Below are 22,075 nucleotides of genomic sequence, written 5' to 3'. Positions count from 1 at the left end.
TCCGGACATTTACCCAAAACTTGGCTCATTCCAGGACAAAATGTAAAAAGTTGTCTGAACAGTCAATATGTGATAGTGCAGCTTTAAGTTAAAAGTGTACATGTAGCTATACATACTGTATATGACATTCTGTAGCATTTAGCAACCTCTACTATCGGGATTACTGCAAAAGGGTTCCTACATCTCTCCATGTTGACTCCTTGAACAGATGACCATATGGCTCCAAACTACGAACATGAAAAACTTGCTATTCACATATATTTACCCGTCTTAATGAAGTTTGAAAACAGAATTGCTTAAAAATGTTAATGGATGTTGATTACACCTACACATGTACCTTATGGACATTTGGCAACCTGCAGTTAAAACCACGGGTTCCAGCCAGTGGCAGAGATATGGACTACACAAGTTTTTACAAGACAATACCACTGCTAGGATTTATAAGTATTTCCTCCAAATAACCAAATCCAGTACCAACACATCCGAATAACTAGTTAGACATGACAATTTTGTGGTCCTGGAATAATGCTAAAAGGTACAAAATCTACATCTTTGTGTTATTGTATCATCTGGTATTTACCCAAATATAGACAGTTAATTGTTGGAGTTGGACACAAAAATATCTCATTGGTTCAACTGTTATGAACCTTTCCGGTGTTCCAGTATATGATCATTTTTTTCACTTCGGCCAAAAAAATGAAATAGTTTGTTTAGGGTTTCATCCTTTCCAAAACAGGTAAGGTAGGTTTGGTTTTTTTAAATAATATTAAGCTTCAAGTTGGAATGTTAATGTCATAATTGAGAATGGAGTTTAAGTACTTTTCACCACCAAGCTTTGAAGGGTTTGTATTAAAACCACTCCTTATTTTTTCTTTAAAAACAATATAAAAACGGTAGGGTAAACACCAATTCGTAGGTAGGGTCAGGTAACCTGAAACATTTTTTTAGGCCTTACAGGGTCGTCTTTCTATGAAACCAGTTTTGATCATGTAACCTTGACCACTTTATAGTGCTTCAATACTGTTTTTATGCTTATCAAAGCAGAATTTTGACAGAACTTCACCAAAGGTCTGGAAAAGTTGTTTTGATAAAGAGATTTAAGCTTCAAGGCTACAACGAATGTCATTGAAATACATATTGTATTGTAATGTATTTTCTTTCCTGATAAAAAGACAAGAACGAAAATCTCTGTTTTGACATTTTTAATACCAGGTTTTTTTCCCTTTTACATGTATCAAAACTTGCTCATAATTGGTTGCAACTGTCAGAAATAGTCTTAAGAACTGTTAAAAAGAACTAAAATCATTCAGAACTTGTACTTACATAAGCACAAGTTTTTAACAACATCAACCAACAAATATACAAGACATGAAAAACATGTCATTTGAGCCAAGACTTAAATCTGAAAGCTGCTTACTATTTGAAACTTTGTCGCAAGTTTCAACAATTTAAAACATAATCTAATGTCCAGCAACAATATACATAAATTATAATACATTCTGTTCTAGGCATTTAAACAATAATTGTTTTGGTCTAATACCAGATGAATTAACTGACGACACTTTTCCCTAAGTGGAAAACATTATCACAGAAAATATGCATTAAACTATGAAACCGTTATACAATAATGAATATTGTTAATCGGTTCAAATGTAAGAAATTGACCTTTAAATCTATTCAGTAAGTGTGGTTTTTGTAATAGTTTACATTCATATTATGACTAAGAACAGGTCTCGCTGTAATTTCAATCTTACAGAAAATAGTGTCAGTATATCTTAGGTTGACATAAGGAAGAAGTATCTTTATCAGCCCCGAACAAGAATACAAACAGGAACCACTTGCAGAATGGTGTTAAATGTCCGTTAAAAATGAAAATGAGCGAAAAATGATCAAATGCATTTCAACAAAACAACATTATGCATGTTTGATGAAGAAAATGGGGAGCTTCTGCGCATACAGCTTGGTAAAGATTTGCTGTTGCTGAGATGAGGGTGGGGCGATGAATGATGGTTGCTATGGTAACGATGAAGTATGGGGAGTCTACAACTCATCGTGGTCGTGATCATCCTCTTCTTCCTCCTCGCCTTCATCTTCATCATCTCCTTCCTCTTCTTCATCTGCTTTGTCTGTTAAAGAATAGGAATAACATATTTAGTGAGTTGAAAAGTGAATCTTCACCAGGGTTTCCATTTTGGAACTTTGGAACTACACGAACTTCTCGGATATTACTTCCTTATTAAATTCCTTATCATTTCCTTAAAATATATATTTTCTTTTCAGAGTCTTGTAATCTTTGCATAGAGAATAGAACAAAAATTTGCCAACACAAAAAATGTAATTTGCGTTATTAAGTTGAAAGGGATTTTACATTGTTCGAGGAATTGGGACCTTAAGCCCGGTACCTTATTATGTTCACAAGATGTAACTAAGGAAATTAAAACTCAATTCTGATTCTTACCTCCCTCCTCCTCCTTTCTCTTCGCCTCCTCAGCTTCCCGCTGTTTCCTCTCCTCCTCATCCTGTTGGTCCTTCATCTTCTTCTCAGCATCTTTTGTGGCGCCCCACACATCCTTGCCCACCTGTTCGGCCTTGGCAATATCGTCTGTGATCAGGACGTTGTCGAAGATGGTGCCAGATTTTACCTTAAAAAATAAAACCATTTCATGTTACTGAAGTGCTTGTTTTTATGGTGAGTATGTTATTATCATTTAAATCCAGTTTCCTTTTAACCATGGTACTTATGAATTTATTATTTTAATTCACATTTATCTTGTTATGCAAAAGTAACACAACAAAACAACTCATTACCTGCCACAAGTCAAAGCCAATGGCTCCAAAGTCGGAATATTTGTAAAGGCTATCATCAGCTTCGTATTCTGGGTTATCAATTTCTGGGTGGATCCATTTGCCCTTGTATGCGGGGTTGTCAATCTGCTTAGCTTTCCATTCTCCCTGAAGAAAAAATTAAGTTGCTGATTTAAAAAAAGACAAATATAAGTTTAAAATTGGTTATAATACTTAATATTAAAAGAAACAATCACTGAATTTGTCTTTGAAACATAAATAAGTACTTTTTCTGGAAAGAAATTTGCATTCAACTATATTAAAATCTTCTGTCATTCAATTGTCCATCTCATGAGCGTTCTTAATATGCTACCTTGTATTCTGGGTTGTCGATCATAGGTGGCTCCCATTCTCCGTCCATCTCATCATCCCAATCGTCGGGCTTCTTGGCATCGGGGTCGGGAATGTGCTCAGGCTTCTCCCAATCTTCGGGCTTGGTGTCCTCAGGATCATCAATCTTCTCGTTATCGTCCCAATCTTCTGGCTTCTTAGCCTCAGGGTCCTTGATCTTCTTGGGCTTCAATAGGTCCCAGTCTTCCTCCAGAGATCCACTCTCAACCTTGGCGTTGTCGATCTTGACTTCGTATGTGTTGTCTGATTTGACGATCAGTGTGTACAAGTGGGTGAAAACATCATCCTGTAAAAAGATGGGTGAACATTAAGAGAGATGTGATTGAATCTAATTCCTTGATCAGATCCCCAAGACATTTCCCATTCTCTTTATAGAAGCATTAGATAACTTAAGAGGATGTTTTTTAAATTTCCTACCTTATTCTTACTTTGAAATCAAGTGAATCGATTTTGATGGTCTCTTTTTCAGTTTCAAAGCTCTAGACCTCATAACATGAAATTCAGAACAGAATAGTTTCTTTAACATACAATCTTTCTTATGACTTCTACTTCTATTGCATCTGTCTCTTGCTTACCTTGCATCTGATGTCTTTCTTGATAAGTTTATTTTCTCCCTTGTAGTTGAAGATAACATGGACTTTCTTGGTACCAGGACCACAAATGTCAGGACCTGCAAGCAAATGGTTAATGTGACCATTGGTTTCAACAAATACTCAAAAATATTATTATAATATTATTTTCATTCCTTTGATTTATCTATAAGGAAATTAAGCAGAATTTGAACACATCACAATTCATTGAACTTAAAATTACACCGCAGTCACTAAAGCAATGTTTTTATTCCAGTAGTTTTAAACAGATCTTCGTAAGAAAAGATTACATATATTTGTCCGACTTCTCTTTCACTACCACCTGTTGCAATAAAAATATTGTTTTCTTCACTTAAAACAAAAAAGATAACCTACCAAACATGATATTGTATGGGGATTCTCCGTGCATGTCCTTCTGGTCCATGGTGCTAGGGAAGACCTTCACGTATCCACCTCCACAGTCAATGTTCTGTTCATGTTTTACGGTAAACTGGATGACCAGGTCTTTGCCCTCGTTGGAGAATTTATCGAATCGTCCTGACAGAGCGTAAAATCTGGCATCCTGGCTTGTCTGGATTCCTGCAATGTACAATAAGCATATGTACATGTTGATTTCCACTGGTCGACTAAGCACAAGCTTGCAAGTCTTACACTGGCTGAGCTTACTCGATTTCTGGATTTTCTCTATAACCAGGGTATGTTAGATTTTTGTTGTCAAAATTTTAGGCTTGATCATAAAAAAACGGATTTGGATGACGAATTTCAAATGTCCCGACTTGACCAATGTTGGTCTCAAATGCAAAATTTTTACTACTGTATGTTATTGTAATTCATTCAAGGATGTCACGATTTCGTCTAAAAAGTCAACATATTTCATTGAAATTGATGATGGAAAGTGTTAACATGTAATTATTTGTTATCAATAGTGATTCATAAAAATCACGTATATATACCTTTATCCAGTTCAGCATCACCGTAAAATTTGCCAGCAGACAACACAAACTTGCCGAGGTCGCTCTTGTGTTCAGACTGGACCCATCTGTCTTCCCAACCCTCTGCAAAAATGTGAAAATCATTGTGAATTGATAAGAATAAATAACTGATGGTGCCATAATCTTCTTTACAGTACACGCACAAAAAACAGCAGTAACTGTCCGGCATTTTCCATATATTTCAGTCAAAACCTGTTCAACAATATGTAGAAAAGGCTGCTTTGAATGTGCAATAACTTATGTGGAATTCAATTGCAAACAATTCGAAACATGTTGTAAAATAGAGACACAAGTTCAAACCGTCTGGAGAATCAACTCCCTACTGTATGTAAATTCCAACGCGTTGTTTGCGAAAAGTATGATTTCGATCGAGAAAATAAGAATAAAATATACTTACCACCGAATCTTTCTTCGAAGTAATCTGTGGCTTGTACAAATGCACAGCCTAACAAGGCTAAAAGACAGAAAACCTTCATCTTGATGTTTACCATTGACTGTAGTGGATGTCAACTGCTAATGTGCCGGTGTATTAACCACGTGACTTTACAGATGGAAGTTTTCGATTGGCTGATCGTCTATGCGGTGGCCCAATGAAACCTCACCACGCGCTGAGATCGGAGTTTCCCACCGTAGGAATATCCAACATCCGGGATCTATTCGTGGCCGATTCAATCTACAATTGTGTTCGTGTGTTTCCGTACTCAAACCGAAAGCGTGTCAGTGACACGAATACATGCATTATTGGCCCGAAGGTACATACTTTTAAAACTGCTTTTGAAAGATATAAATTAACATGATATAAAACAACTATTGAAACGTCATCACAAATGCAAAAGTGTCATACGCGGTGTCATACTTGACGAGTTAATCAGCAAATAAAATCAAAATAAAATTTAAAGGGCACAATACATCTTGTTTGTAAACACTTGACAGATTCACGAAAAAACGTATTAATATCAATGCACCAAGTCTTAACTCTTTTGACTTTAATGTTCAGAGCATAAACAAAAAAAAACAAAAAACATTTGTATACAGATAAACCATATCAGCCTTATTAAATTGGTGTTTCAGTTAACAAATTTCCCAGTTAAAGCTCCACTCTCACAGATATACCATTTTTACAACTATTTTATTTTTTTGTCTTGGAAAGAGCAAATTTTTGCATAAATATCTGCAAACCAATGATATAAGATTGCTGGCAAAATTTTTTTAGATCGTTTAGTTTCATATTTCCGTTCGAAAATTAATGTTTATGGCTTAAACCGTTACTAACGGTTTAAAAGAAATGCATAAAACATCCATTTTTGAACTTAAATACAAAAATCTTCGATTAAGATTATCTTTTCCAGCAGTCTTACATAACTGGTTTCCATAGATTTTCGCAAAAATTGGCTCGTTCCAAGACAAAAAATAAAAAAAATATATGTCAAAATGTTCAATCTGTGAGACTGCAGCTTTTTTATTAGTTTTTATCACAACCCTGAACATTTTGGCTTATTTTAATGTAAATGCATTTTGGTGTTATTTATTTAAAACATATCTAAAGTACATTGACATGAAATGTTCACTTGGACAATTTTAGTGGGTGCACCGCCGCTGGGTCCGGTTTGTGAAAAAAGTATCTCAGAAAGTATTCTTAATATTTTGGATAAATATTGTAATCCGTTTTCAATTATTACAGAAGAGGAATTAAATACTCTTTGTGATGGCATTATTTACAATCTACGGCTTTGTCAGTACTAGAAAGAAATACACTTGACTTAACTTTTATCAAAATGACCATGGCCATGTTGTTACTGTTTATGTTTGTTTGTTTGTTTGTTTGTTTTTGTTTGTTTATTGGGGGGGGGCATTTCAAGTTTGTCTGTTTATAAACTTGATTGAACATAGTTTTTACCCAAAAAGTTTTTACATCGCTGCATAAAGTTCCTTAAAAAGGCTGAAAACGATTAAAATGTTCAGTTTAAAAAGGGTTTTAGATAATCACGGTTTATTTCGAAATCATGGGTTTGTGATACCCACTCTCGTACCCTGGAGTGATGATGCTATGCGTACCATAGATTAGATTTATCACCATCAAAACTCTGATGAATGAGAATGGAGATAGCGTTTATACTGCAAAATATAATTCATTAACTGTGACATTTAAATTAAGATTTACTCGAGGACATCCTATGTTCTTTTTTTACTATACATGTGAATCAATTTTAATGTTAAAGATCAACTATGATTTCACCTCCACGGCCGTCACGATGCAAAGAAAACATTAATTAGAAATGGTCATTAATTATATTATCATTTTATTTCTTGATGTTTATCTCTGACGTGTCAACTGAGTGGAGCTTTAACTTGAACTTTAAGTTTTCTGACATTTTTTTTATATCACATACACCTGAATGTATGATGCAAATCTACAATTTTCTGGACTGTTTATCACGTCGTGGGACCGTAAACAATAATTAACTTGTCCTGATTCCACATAAAGTCCACATACTAGCCAAGCTTAATATCCTATTTTGTATAACATGATTCGGGATCCAGGGCCCGTAGTCCGAGTTTCAGACTCGAAACTCAAAAATGAGCAAAACATTCGGAACACCTCGGCCATTTTCCATCGAAAACAACGAAAAATGTCCGAGGTGTTCCGAATGAAATGCAAATCTTCATGTTATCGTACAATTGTTATCAGGAGAGCAATGGTGGTAAAACTGGTCATAAAAGTTGCAAATACAATGTCTAACAATTAATGACTCATTACCTGTCAAAAATAACTACATAAAATATAATTTATGACATTTCAGAATTGTCTTAAATCCAGACTCAAAATGTTAGCGCATACGGGCCTACATGCAGCAATCTTAAGTGTTACAATTTTCTGTTAGCGAAAATGAAATTCGTATTCAATTGCTTCTTTATGTACTTATACTGTGAATTTTATCTTCTCTTGTAAGTGTTGGCATATAGACCCTTTTTCATCTCTCGGCAATGACACGAACCAGTTACTGCTGGATGCTTATGATCTGTTCATATCTACTACCAAGTAGGCTTACATTGTAATTAGGCCGATTGTTCAGAACTTTGTGAAAGTTAACAAAGTTGTGAACGTCATCGTTGTTAAAGCTGCTATCTCACAAGTGTATCGTTTTGACACCTTTTTGTTTTGGAATATTTACTGGGTTAATATATGAAAATTATTGATATAAGACTGCTGATAAAAAAAATCAGCTAAAAGCGTTATGAACGCTTTAAAGAATGCATGAAATATCAATTTTTAAACATAATTATGAAAATCTCCGATCTGATTTTTGTCAGCAATAGAAGTATATCACTGGTTTCCATGCACTATCGCAAAAAAATGACTGGTTCTACTGAGACAAAATAAAAACGTTTGCCAAAACGTTCAATCTGTGAGAGTGCAGCTTTAATTTTTCAAATCCGCATTGCTATGCAAGGTACACAGATGTACGTATGATTTACAACACACGCCTACTAAACGCCAGCTCCACCAATTATCGGTGGTGCAAATAAAAAGAGCTGTCGACACTTCCGTGATGCAGCTGTGCCCTGTGTTTTTTCTATACACGTGAGTATAACTTATATTTTATTTGATAATTTATTAAACGGACGCATTTCAAAAATCGGAGAATGTGGAACCGAGTAAGAACACTTAAATTACTGCAGTTTCGTTTTGAATATTGCGAACTGTGGTGCCAGGATCTTTTCTCACGAATCGGGCTTATGCATATTTCGAGAGCTGCTAGCATTTCAAGTACACTTCGTTGCTTACACACACCGTAAGAAAATTCTGGTGCATACTGAATATAACTGATCTGTATAAGAGTGGTGGTGCTGTTGCTCTAGTGATGGCGTTGTCGAGTAGTGGTGGCGCTGTCGAGTTATTTTTGCGCCGGAAGTAACATAGAAAGGTGGCTATGTTACACACATTGTCACCGTATATTTGTTATGTCCACCAGTTGCCGAAAAATACTCTACGCGAACTACCTCAACCAAAGTGAAATCTATTCCGAAAACAGTAGACTTGGTGCCGTAGTGTTTACCATAAAACTATCTCTTTCATAACCTAAAACATCGAAGAGCGTCGGATTGGTCGGAATTTTTGGTGTAGAGTCGCCATAATTAAAGTTAACATTTCATAACATTTCAGTACTATTGTGTTAAGAACTTCGTTAAAGCTGCATTCTCACAGGTATACCATTTTTACAACTTTTTATGTTTTGTCTTGGAAAGAGCAAAATTTTGCGTAGATATCTGTAAATCAATTATTTAAGATTGCTGACAAAAAATTAGATCGTAGATTTTCATATTTCCGTTCAAACATTAATGTTTTATGGCTTAAACCGTTACTAACATAAAACATCAATTGTTGAACATAAATATACAAATCTGCGATCTAAGCTTTTGTCAGCAGTCTTATATAACTGGTTTCCACGGATTTTCGCAAAAATTGGCTCGTTCCAAGACCAAAAAAGTTGTCAAAACGGTCAATCTGTAAGAGTGCAGCTTGAAAGCACTTGTTTACGTTTTCATACCATACGACCATTCGTGAAAAAAAGGTGTTGTTTTATTCTGTTAATTTATGTGCCATTAGAAGAATTACAGCATTCTTTCACCTCCAGATACTTATCTATATCATTGCAATACAGTACATTGTAGAAATCCTGACACGCCTTCAAACGCTTTTTTAGATATAGGATAGGTAGTAATTTTAATTCATTGGAGGCATGCCACAAATGCTACGGGCATTTATCGGTGCATGGCTTTCACATACAGCTCAGACATACAGATCCAAAGATCACTATTTTCACTAATTAAGATACGCGTTATAAAAAACAAAAATATGCAAGTCAAAACCTTGATGTTACCTCGGGCGCAAAACATACTCTACAGCACCATCACTACTTGACCGCGCCTTCACTAGAGCACAGCGCCATCACTTTATTATAATTTAAAGCATTTTGAAGCTTAACGGGGGGGGGGGGGGGTGACATTGCCTTGTTACTCGCAATCTGTTCAATAACTTCTTTATCGTTAAAGTTATGATACCAAACTAAAAGACGATCGAAGAATATGTACATCATATACATTTTTCAGAGAAATTCCACTTATAGCCAGGCAAAGGCTGGTACCAGAATCGGTACTTTTCCTTACAAATACGCCATTTTGTTTGCATAGAAACATTTTCATCTCTTAATGTTTGCATGAAACGAAATTGCGCCCCACACCCGCTTAAGGTGTGTACTAGTAATTCACAAACTTATATGAGAATTATTGCCGAAGGTTTGACAAATGAACAAATCCTTGAAATCGACAGATGCTACATAAAACATTGGTACTTTAGGCACCATAAACTACATGTAGAACTTCGCATGAAAACAGCTTTATTCATTCAATCGGATAACACGTTATAAATATAATATCGTAAAACACAGAAAACAATTACAATTACATCTTATATTTTATTATCCATTTCAATATATATATATATATATATATATATGTACACGATATAACAATATTATGCATTAATGAAAATAAACAAATTCTGAAAGACTCTGAGGCAAATTGACAATATATGATTATTTTAAATCTATTAAATGTGTGATAAATATATACAAATGTATGCTTATTTATGACAAAATCATACAAGCATTATTCATTATATACAAAATAGCGCAGTCAATACATAATCGTTAATATACATGCATATACGAGACGCATATTTCACACCTCAAGATAAAGCATTTTTTATTTGTAGAATAATTCCATATGTACAAAATAAAGTAGTCCATCAATACTTTTAATAATTTATATACACGACGCATATTTCATTCAGTTTTTTATTGGAAAATTTGACTCTAAAAGCACTTTCTGTGAACGATGCCTGGTCCACACTCGTCGTATTCTTGCTTGGAGATCCACATTTGGCTAAAGGAGGTTAGGGAGGACAGGATGGAGCCGCCGATCCACACAGAGTACTTTCGCTCGGGCGGCGCTATGACCTTCACCTTCATGTTGGAGGGAACCAGCGCGTCCAGTTCCTTCTTCATCCGGTCGGCGATGCCGGGAAACATCGTGGAGCCGCCAGAGAGGACGACGTTGTTCCACAGGTCCCGCCGGATGTCGATGTCGCTCTTCTGGACTGAGTTGTACAGAAGCTCATGGACGCCGGCGTTCTCCATGCCCAGAAAGGATGGCTGGAACATGGCCTCCACGCACCGGAAACGTTCATTACCAATGGTGATCACCTGGCCATCAGGGAGCTCGTAGCTTTTTTCAACACCCGATGAGTTCGCTGCCGAATTCATCTCACTTTCAAAGTCCAGGGCCGCGTAGCACATTTTCTCCTTTATGTCCCTTACTATTTCCGTTTCAGACGAAGTGGTGAAATTATATGCCCGCTCAGTCAAGAGTTTCTTCAGGTAGTGTGTGAGGTCCCTTCCGGCCAGATTCATGCGCTCAATAGCGTGGGGCAGAGCGTATCCCTCGTATATCGGTACCACATGTGACACTCCGTCCCCCGCGTCAAAAACAACCCCTGTTGTCCGCCCTGAGGCGTATAGGGATAGAACGGCCTGAATGCCCACATAGAACGCCGGCGTGTTAAATGTCTCGAACATGATCTGTGTCATACGTTCCCGATTCGCTTTAGGGTTGAGTGGCGCCTCTGTCAGCAGAACCGGATGTTCCTCGGGCGCCACTCGGAGCTCGTTGTAGAATGTGTGATGCCAGATCTTCTCCATGTCGTCCCAGTTGGTGACGATGCCGTGCTCTACCGGGTAACGCAGCGACAGGATGCCGCGTTTGTTCTGCGCCTCGTCCCCGATGTAGGTGTCCTTTGCGCCCATACCCGCCACCACGACGTCGAACCGCGGCCGCCCGGTGAGCGCCGGAAACACCGCTCGCGGAGCGTCATCACCTGCAAAACCTGCCTTGCACATTCCGGACCCGTTGTCAATGACAACGCCGGCTATTTCTTCGTCATAGATTTGACTCATGTTTAGGCTGTTACTGTAAAAATAAAACATGCGTTTAAATCTAAGCCATCATTTAAAATTAAGTTTAGACGAAAATGGTCCGTTGCAAAGCTCATGTGACGTCATAAGGAGCCTGCCCGGCTAGCGCAGTGATAATTGCACTAGGCGACCCGGGTAGGATTCCCGGCCAGGGCGCTTGTGAGTTTGGTTTAGTGGTCACCAAGCCGGACAAATGGGTTTTCTCCGGGTACCCCGGTTTCCCTCGCAACGCAAGACCACACTCTCGCAAAACGTCGTGCCAACGAGAGTAATTTATATAATGTTGTAATAACGTGTTTCACAATTCTTGTAAAACCAATAAGTTTAAACTAAAGGAGCGTGAACACGCTTATATTACAATATTTTTTTGATAAATGCGAGTGCCTAAAAACTATAGCAAAAGATACTTGCATTATTTTCACATCTTGGACCAAAATGTAAGGTGCATAGGAAGTGTGACGTTTTAAGAAGCATGCAAACGTTTAGCAATCCAGTTATTTTGAAAAAATGAATTAAACATATATAAAACTTTAAATGATTATTGCATTAAAATTAGATATTAACCTACGAACATTGAAAAAATACTAAAGAAATGCTTACCCTTTTTCAAGAGAAGATTTAAACGTCTTTACAAATTCCGTATACTTTTGAATACGATTGAATACTATATGTTTGCTGTTGGTTGCTTTAATGATCTGCATTTTGGTGGACGGGTATTTATACCAAAAGTTTGCACAACTATTAGGATAAATAAATGACAAATCTTGCCCATTTCCACGAATGCTTACCTTAAAAGGTAAAACGGCTCTTGTCATGTAGCTATTTTTACTTGTGATACCTTTAATGGAGTTATTCACCTTTAATGGATTTGCTTAAGCTAGTAACTAGCGCAGTAGTTTATATCATTACTATTTTTATCTTAACTGGGTCGATTATACTTGTGAACAAATAAAGCAAACGATAGTAAACTTGATGAATAGTGTATTACAGTAAATATGTATGGTCATATCGAATATTGATTTGTCATCGTTGTTGGTAAGTATATATCTATAAATACTTGTTTGATCTATACTATATTTATAAAGGTATATAGTAATATTGTAAACAGTGATTTCTGGTAGACGCCTTTATATGGTCTTTAAAATATCGTGATTAAGAAAATGTTTCGCATCTCTAGAAAGTATTATTAAGAATGAGTTAAATTGAAAAAAAAACACGTTTTAAACATTTTTATTTCATGAAAAATACTGTAAGCCACTTCATTGGAAAATCGATCGGAAGCAGGGGCGTAGCTGGACCGATTTTGATGTTCAGGTACCCAACTTGGGGAGTTCGACTCTCCCCCCCCCCCTCCCCCAACACACACCTTGCATGTACTCGACATATCCTTGTGAACATGTTTATGTTATAAAATGAAACCATTTGTATTTTTACGAGCTGTTGCATGAATTGGTCCAATGCTGAGGTTCTGGAAAATACATTCACGTCCAAGTTTCTTAGACACCTCTTCGCTAAAAATGCTCCCAAAATAAATAACGAAACTAATCAGCTTCATGGCTGCGATTTAGCCACGCTTTTTTCGAAAATATGAGAAAATATCTCTGTTCAAACTGGTACTTTCTATTATGTAATACGTACGAGCTAGATATATTTCGAATCTAAAAGCTTAATTGGTCAGTAAAGGCAAAGTTTATTCGACTTTACTAACACAACTTTCAATTTGATAAATATTGATCTGTAATTCTTGATATTTCATTTTGTCGAACGCACGTTGATAATATGACCTTAAACGAGGGGACGAGATTGGAGAGGGGAAGAGAATCGGGAGAGGGGATAGACTCGGGAAAGGGGGGAGAATCGGGAGAGGGGGAGAGAAGTGGGAGAGGGGGGTCGGGAGAGAGGGAGATAATCGGGAGAGGGGTGGAAATTGGGAGAAGAGGAGATAATCGAGAGAGGGGGAAAGAGGTGTGAGAGGGGAAAAGGGGGAGAGAGGAGAAGGGAGGTGAGAGGGGGGAAAAATGGGGGAGTGGGGAGAGAAGTAGGAAAGGGGTCGTGGAGGAAGATTGGTGAAAGAGACGGGAGAGGGGGAGAGAGGTGGGAAAAGGGAGAGAGGGGTAGAGGTGGGAGAGGGTGAGAGGGGTGGAAAGGGGAGAGAGGTAGAAATGGGGGGGAGAGAGGTGGGAGAGGGGTGGGAGAAGGGGAGAGGGGAAGGATCGGGGAGTCGAGAGAGAAATAGGACAGGGGAGAGGTGGGAGAGGAGGAGAGAGATAGGAGAGGGGTTGGGAGAAGGGGAGAGGGGAAGATTGGTGGGAGAGGGGACATGGGGGAGCTGGGAGAGAAGTAGGAGAGGGGGAGAGGTGGAAGAGGGGTAGGAGATGGGGTGGGAGTCGGTTCTATGTAATTGTTGGGCTACGTACAGTATCACTGAAACCAAGATGTAATGATTTGTCACTGATTGTTCATCTTTACCCATTTATTGAAAATCATATAATTTTAAATAAGCGAAACATCCTCCGAAAAAAAATTCTGGGCTTTGATGAATCGGGTCCTATGGTTCGTAAACCAAGCTATAAAAAACTGTAGCTTTCGAGTTTCGGGACAAGTTATTTAAGCTGCACTCCAACAGATTGACAGTTTTTATTTTTATTTTATTTTTTTGTCTCAGAATTAGTTGATTTTGGAATCAATCCCTTCAATTAAGTCATATAAGAAACTCACACTATAATATATCTCAATTCTTGGAGAACTGCCGAAACACCTACTTTTCTTAAAGCTGCACTCTCACAGATTTACCGTTTTCCAACTTTTTTATTTTTTGTTTTGGAATTAGCAAATTTTTGCGTAAATATCTGCAAACCAATGATAAAAGACTGTTGACAAAAGATCAGATCGCAGATTTTCATACTTCCATTCCAAATTTAATGTTTTATGGCTTAAACCGTTACTAACGGTTTAAGAAAAATGCATAAAACATCAATTTTGGAGAGGAAATATGAAAATCTGCGATGTGATCTTTTGTCATCAGTCTTTAATCACTGGTTTTCAGATATTTACGCAAAAAACTGCTCGTTCCAAGACAAAAAAAAAAAAAAAAGTTGTCAAAACGTTCAATCTGTGAAGAGTGCAGCTTTAAAGCGTTAGTAACAAATTCAATTTTCGAACTTATACCTTATAAACTGCGATTTAATCTACTCTCAGCTGTCTTATATCACTGGTGTCCAGACATTTAGGCAAACATTGTCTCATTCCAAGACGAAAAATAAAAAAAAGTTGTGAAAACAGTCAATCTATGAGCGCGTTGCTTTAAACACCCATGGAATGTGTCCTATTGTTGTGTTATAACGGTATAAGACATACATTTTTGGTATCTTGTTGTTTCTTTTTTTCTTTATACAAGTGTTTATTTTTTTATCAAACATATTTTATAGTTTTATTTTACAATACTAATATTACCTGGTTTCCATGCACTTTCGCAATAAAGACTGGTTCTACTGAGACAAAAATAAAAACAGTTGCCAAAACGTTTAATCTGTGAGAGTGCAGCTTTATTTTTTTCAAATCCGCATTGCTTTGTAGGGCTCACAGATGCACGTATGATTTGCAACACACTAAACGCCAGCTCCACCAATTATCGGCGGTACATATAAAAAGAGCTGTTGACACCTCCGTGGTGCAGCTGTGCTCTGTGTTTACTTCTATACACGTGAGTATGATTTATATTCGATTTGATAATTTTATGATACGGACACATTTTGAAAATTGGAGAATGAAGTCCCGTGTAAGAACACTTTTAATGAAAGTTAGCTACGATTTCGTTTTAATATTGTGCGAACTGTGGTGCCAGGAGCTTTTCTCCCGTATCGGACTTTTGCATATTTTTGAGATCTACTAGCATTTCAAGTACACTTAACTGTTTACACACTTAGTAAGAACATTTTGGCGCATGCAAATAATACTATCATGTAAAGTACTTACGCTGGAACACAATCAAACTAATAAACACTTCTTAAAAAGGAAATGTGCCAACATATATAAAAGTGGTGCTGCTGTTGCTCTAGGCATAACGCTGTTGAGTAGTGAAATCTATTCCGTATACAGTAGGTTTGGTACCGGAAATATTACCATAAAACTATCCTTTTCATAACCTAAGTCATCGAAGCAATGTCGGCTGTGTCGGAATGTTCGGAGAAGGGACACAATAAAAAGCTTTTCATAACCTTTTTATAACTATTCTGATAAGTACTTCGCTTAAGCCAAAACCGTTGTTTGTTTTAGTTGTCATGCCATTCGAACGCTCGTGAAAAAGGTGTTGTTTTATTCTGTTTATTTATGTTGTGTCATAATAAGGATTATAGCATTCTTTCGTTTTCAGATACTTAAGTATATCTCAGGGGTGGTATTTAATATGAGTATTAACTGGATCTCAGGACGGAGTTCTTGTTAGAAGTCTTTATGTTATTTCGGGCGCAAAACACAATCGACAGTGCCAACCCTAGAGCAACAGCGCCACTACGTTATATATGTGCATATTTCCTTTTAAAGAAGTGCTTGATAGTTTTTTGTGTGTTCCTGCGTAAGTTCTATACATATCAGTTATATTTGAATGCACCAGAAAGATCTGACGGCGTGTGTAAACAACGAAATACTAGCATACCTGAAATGCTAGCAGTTCTCAAAACAAGTCCGATTTGGGAGAAAAGGTCATGGTACCACATTTCTTACAATACTGAAACGAAATCGTAGCCAACGTAGCAGTAAAGGTGTTCTTACACGGTGCCACATTCCCCGATTTTCGAAATATGTCCGTTTAATGCAATTATCAAATGAAATATAAATCATATACTCATTAAAACACAAGGCACATCTGCACCGCGGAAGTGTCGACAGCCCATTTTCTTAATTTGCACCACCGATGAGTGGTGGAGCTGGCGTTTAGTAGTCATGGGAATTCCTTACAAGATTTGAGATTATTATTTCATCTGTACTTGCTTTATTTCAATATATGAGAACATCGTAATATATTTCACCTATAAGGACTAACAATGATGTTGTTAGTTACGCTTTTAACTTTAACGATGTTCTAACCAATCGGGCCAATGACTATTTATTTTACACATTCATATGATATACAGCATGTGGGGTCGAGGGTTCGCGCACAACTTTTACCGCCGTTGAAGTTAGAAAAATGTTCTGGTGACGGTTTTGTCAACGTTTGTTTTGATCAGGAACTTTGACTCATTTTTATTAAAATTTTAAGTATTTCTTTGGAAAACGGGAAATGTGATTCGACGCATCGGAACTTTAATGAACAAGTTTCTCGCTTCGCCAGCGGTAACGGTTTAGCCACGATTCCCCACCATGATATTGGAAATACCCTGCTATATCAGATGCCCATCTTAACAGGGGAGATGACATACTTTCGTTACATGCGGTTGAGTGATAGAGATTCGGCCTGTAAAACATTGCAATGTGACTCACAATCCGTTCACTATTTTTATTTTAAATCTTATTAAAAATCATTACATACACATGCATATTAACCAATATCAATTTTGACTGATAAATCTTTAACTCCTTACTAAAAATGTATTTAAACAAGACAATTTTAATTACTGATAACAAGATTGTAACCGTGCATTTAATAGCAGAAAGTGCAAAAATATTAAATGATTGGTGAATGCTAAAAGATTGACTGTGGTCTACTATAGTCACATACAGTAAGGTAGAAAATTCCGTGTTTTATGCTCATTTCTTTCAAATTTAAATCGATATCCTTCATAAGGATCATTGTTTTCGACATTTCTTTATCGTTTTTGGAATATTTAAACACTATGTAATTATTAATTGTGGTTAATCTTATTTGGGATTAAGAGTGCATCTTTAAAAGTTATCACGTGGTATTCACAAACTGATACTTGACGCACACATTTTTCAAAAATTAAAGAGAAAGTCAACTACTCAGGCAAAATTTGTTTCCAGAATCGGTACTTTTCCTTACAAATCCGCCATTTTGTTTACACTGAAACATTTTCCCCTCTTAATGTTTGCATAAAACGAATTGCGCCCCACAACCGGCTTAAGAATAATACTAGTAATTCACAGACTTATATGAGATCCTTGAAATCGACAGATGCTACATAAAACATTAAAATTGGTACTGTAGGCACAATTAACTACATGTAGAACTTCGCATGAAAACAGTTTTATTCTATTTAATCGAACAACACGTTAGAAATATAATATCGAAAAATACAGAAAACACTTACAATATTATCTTATATTTTATTATCCATTTCAATATACATATTCACAATATAACAATGTTATGCATTAATGCAAATAATGTAAACAAATTCTGAAAGACTCTGAGGCAAATTGACAATGTATGATGATTTTAAATCTATTAAATGTGTGATAGATATTTACAAATGTATGCTTATTTATGACAAACTCATACAAGCATTATTAATTATATACAAAATAGCGCAGTCAATACATAATCATTAATATACATGTATATACGGATATTTCACATCTCAAGACGAAGCGATTCTTTATTTGTAGAATAATTCCATATGTACAAAATAAAGTGGTCCATTAATACTTTTGATAATTTATATACATGACGCGTATTTCATATCTCAGTATACACCGTTTTATATTGGAAAATTTGTCCTTAGAAACACTTTCTGTGAACGATGCCTGGTCCACACTCGTCATATTCTTGCTTGGAGATCCACATTTGGCTAAAAGTTGTGAGGGAGGACAGGATGGAGCCGCCGATCCACACAGAGTACTTCCGCTCGGGCGGCGCTATGACCTTCACCTTCATGTTGGAGGGAACCAGCGCGTCCAGTTCCTTCTTCATCCGGTCGGCGATGCCGGGAAACATCGTGGAGCCGCCGGAGAGGACGACGTTGTTCCACAGGTCCCGCCGGATGTCGATGTCGCTCTTCTGGACTGAGTTGTACAGAAGCTCATGGACGCCGGCGTTCTCCATGCCCAGGAAGGATGGCTGGAACATGGCCTCCACGCACCGGAAACGTTCATTACCAATGGTGATCACCTGGCCATCAGGGAGCTCGTAGCTCTTTTTAACAACGGATGAGTTCGCTGCCGAATTCATCTCACTTTCAAAGTCCAGGGCCGCGTAGCACATTTTCTCCTTTATGTCCCTTACTATTTCCGTTTCAGACGAAGTGGTGAAATTATATGCCCGCTCAGTCAAGAGTTTCTTCAGGTAGTGTGTGAGGTCCCTTCCGGCCAGATTCATGCGCTCAATAGCATGGGGCAGAGCGTATCCCTCGTATATCGGTACCACATGTGACACTCCGTCCCCCGCGTCAAAAACAACCCCTGTTGTCCGCCCTGAGGCGTATAGGGATAGAACGGCCTGAATGCCCACATAGAACGCCGGCGTGTTAAATGTCTCGAACATGATCTGTGTCATACGTTCCCGATTCGCTTTAGGGTTGAGTGGCGCCTCTGTCAGCAAAACCGGATGTTCCTCGGGCGCCACTCGGAGCTCGTTGTAGAATGTGTGGTGCCAGATCTTCTCCATGTCGTCCCAGTTGGTGACGATGCCGTGCTCCACCGGGTAACGCAGCGACAGGATGCCACGTTTGTTCTGCGCCTCGTCTCCGATGTAGGTGTCCTTTGCGCCCATACCCGCCATCACGACGTCGAACCGCGGCCGCCCGGTGAGCGCCGGAAACACCGCGCGTGGAGCGTCATCGCCTGCGAAACCCGCCTTGCACATTCCGGAGCCGTTGTCAATGACAACACCGGCTATTTCTTCGTCATAGATTTGACTCATGTTTAGGCTGTTTTCTGTAAAAAAATAAATAAAACATGCGTTTAAATCTAAATCATCGTTTAAAAATAAGTTTAGACCAAAATGGTCCGTTGAATAGCTCACGTGTCGTCTTAAGGGAGCTTAAAAACGCATACGTTACAAATATTTTGGATAAATAAGAATGCTTAAAAGCTATAACAAAAGCTTATTGCATTAATTCACATCTTAGACGAAAAGGCAAGTTGTATCACAGTGGCTTGCATTACAAGTGTGACGTTCTAAGAAGCATGAAAACGTTGAGCCTTTCCATGATTTTGAAAATTTAAAAAAAATGAATAAAACATGTATAGAACTAATGATAATCATTGCATTAAAATGGAATTTTAACCAACGATCATTGAAAAAAATACATAAAAAATGCTTACCCTTTATCAAGTGAAGATTTAAATGTCTTTACTAATTCCGTATACTTTTTAATGCTATACGTTCGCTGTTGGTTGCTTTAATGGTTTGCATTTTGGTGGACGGGTATTTATACCAAAAGTTGGCACAACTATTAGGATAAATAAATGACAAATCTTGCCCATTTCCACGAATGCTTACCTTAAAAGGTAAAACGGCTCTTGTCATGGTGCTATTTTTACTTGTGATACCTTTAATGGAGTTACTCACCTTTAATGGATTTGCTTAAAGTGACACTCTTATTCAAAATCAATACAAACACATGTGTAACAAACATCAATTTTGACTGATAAACCTTTAACAACTTACTAATAATACATTTATCGAAAATATTATTTACTGATAACATGATTGAAACCGTGTATATAATAGCAGAAAGCGCAAAAATATTAAATGATTGGTAAATGTTAAAAAATTATTGTGGTCTACTATAGTTTTATAAGATAGAAATACCGTGTTTTATGCATTTCTTTCAAATTCAACTCGGTACCCTTCATAAGAACCATTGTTTTGGACATTTATTTATCCTTTTTGGAATATTAAAACAATATTATTAATTGTGGTATATCTTTTTTGGGAGTAAGAGTGCATCTTTAATGGATTTGCTTAAGCTAGTAACTAGCGCTGTAGTTTATATCATTACTATTTTTAGCTTAACTTGGTCGATCATACTGGTGAACAAATAAAGCAAACGATAGTTCATGAATATTGTAATACAAGAAGTGTATGATCATATCGAGTATTGATTTGTCATTTTTGTTGGTAAGTATATCTATAAATACCTGTTTGATCTGATACTACATTTATAAAGTTATATATAGTAATATTGTAAACAGTGATTTCTGATAGACGCCTTTATATGCTGTATAAAATATCGTGATTAACAAAATGTTTCGCATCCCTAATTAGTATTATTTAGAATGAGGTAAATTAAAGAAAAAACGTTTTAAACATGTTTATTTCATGAAAAATACTGTAAGCCACATCATTGGAAAATCGATCGGAAGCAGGGGCATAGCTGGACTGACTTTGATGGGCAGGTACCAAACTAAAGGAGTCCCCCCACCACCTCTCACACACTCGACACATCCATGTGAACATGTTAAGTGTTATAAAATGAAACCAATTGTATTTTATTAACTATTGCAAGAATTGGTCTAATGCCGAGACTCTGGAAAATACATTCACGTCCAAGTTTCTTAGACCCTTTTCGATGAAAATTCTACCAAAAGAAATAGCGAAACTCAGCAGCCTCATGGCTGAAATTTAGTCACGCTTTTAATTAATTCTAATGGGAAAATAGTTCCTTCTATCTGCTACTTCCTAATATGTTGTAATACAATTAAGCGTTTCTGAATTTATGTCACTTCTCTATGGATTTGTCTCCCTTGGATCATTGCGGCCATCTTATCAACGCACGTATCGTATATTCGCTTTTTAATGAATATTTCTGAGTACAATGTATAGTTATAACATTTACAGTCATTAACCTCCCTTGTTGAAGACTGTCGTCAGTAGCATCATGGAAACCTTGTATTGTGGCAATATTTAGAACGCTAATTAATTATTTCTCGCTTCAAATGTCACTATAAAACAGTTTTCACGCACATTTCAAGAAATAATGCGTCACTCTCCTCCGAACTATTTAAAGATCGAATTGACTGTTAACATAACCCGAACCACTGCGCGCAAATCCATGACAACCACGTGCTATTGCATATCCATACGCAATTATTTTCACTTAAAAAAAGCAAAAAATACATTTTTACTTAAGTTTGTTTAACTGAGGTGGGAGAAAAAGCATCTACCATAGCCGCTCGTGTAAGATAGTTTCATCCCGACCCTCGCGCAGGGTGTTTTGCGGAAACTCGGTAAACCTCGTTTCCGCAAAACACCCTACGCTCGGGTCGGAATGAACCTATCTTACACTCTCGGCCATGGAAGATACTTATAATCTGAGGTGGGAGGAAAACTCATACTTATCGACGGTCAAATGCGCATTGAATT

The 22,075-nt window shown here is 37.1% G+C and overlaps 2 protein-coding genes across 2 annotated transcripts; both read right to left on the bottom strand.

The window, feature by feature from the left end:
• Nucleotides 1-1,187: 1,187 nt before the first annotated feature.
• LOC128214293 (calreticulin-like) lies at nucleotides 1,188-5,333 on the bottom strand. Its single transcript, XM_052920687.1, has 8 exons — nucleotides 5,175-5,333; nucleotides 4,739-4,840; nucleotides 4,161-4,364; nucleotides 3,771-3,865; nucleotides 3,158-3,481; nucleotides 2,809-2,952; nucleotides 2,459-2,642; nucleotides 1,188-2,126 (listed from the first exon to the last, which is right to left on the bottom strand). Exons 1-8 carry the CDS (start codon nucleotides 5,266-5,268, stop codon nucleotides 2,041-2,043), a joined length of 1,233 nt encoding a protein of 410 aa, XP_052776647.1. The 5' UTR covers nucleotides 5,269-5,333; the 3' UTR covers nucleotides 1,188-2,040.
• A 4,978-nt stretch (nucleotides 5,334-10,311) lies between these two features.
• On the bottom strand, nucleotides 10,312-20,127 carry LOC128214298 (actin-like). The gene is made up of 3 exons (XM_052920693.1): nucleotides 20,032-20,127; nucleotides 18,751-19,641; nucleotides 10,312-11,393 (listed from the first exon to the last, which is right to left on the bottom strand). The coding sequence occupies exons 2-3, from the start codon at nucleotides 19,625-19,627 to the stop codon at nucleotides 10,654-10,656; spliced, it is 1,617 nt and encodes a 538-aa protein (XP_052776653.1). The 5' UTR covers nucleotides 19,628-19,641; nucleotides 20,032-20,127; the 3' UTR covers nucleotides 10,312-10,653.
• Between the last annotated feature and the right edge of the window lie 1,948 nt (nucleotides 20,128-22,075).

This window comes from Mya arenaria, chromosome 13 (genome assembly GCF_026914265.1).
Source record: "Mya arenaria isolate MELC-2E11 chromosome 13, ASM2691426v1".
Lineage (NCBI taxonomy): Eukaryota > Metazoa > Mollusca > Bivalvia > Myida > Myidae > Mya > Mya arenaria.
This window is presented reverse-complemented; position numbering and strand designations above follow the sequence as displayed.

Coding starts and splice junctions, on each gene's coding strand:
- LOC128214298 (XM_052920693.1), bottom strand. CDS start 19,627: ATGAGTCAAATCTATGACGAAGAAATAGCCGGTGTTGTCATTGACAAC. Junction 11,394..18,750: donor CCAGAAGAGCGACATCGACA/TCCGGCGGGACC, acceptor CATTTAACACGC/CGGCGTTCTATGTGGGCATT.
- LOC128214293 (XM_052920687.1), bottom strand. CDS start 5,268: ATGGTAAACATCAAGATGAAGGTTTTCTGTCTTTTAGCCTTGTTAGGC. Junction 2,643..2,808: donor TTGGCTTTGACTTGTGGCAG/GTAATGAGTTGT, acceptor TTATTTTTTAAG/GTAAAATCTGGCACCATCTT. Junction 2,127..2,458: donor GAGAAAGGAGGAGGAGGGAG/GTAAGAATCAGA, acceptor ATTCTTTAACAG/ACAAAGCAGATGAAGAAGAG.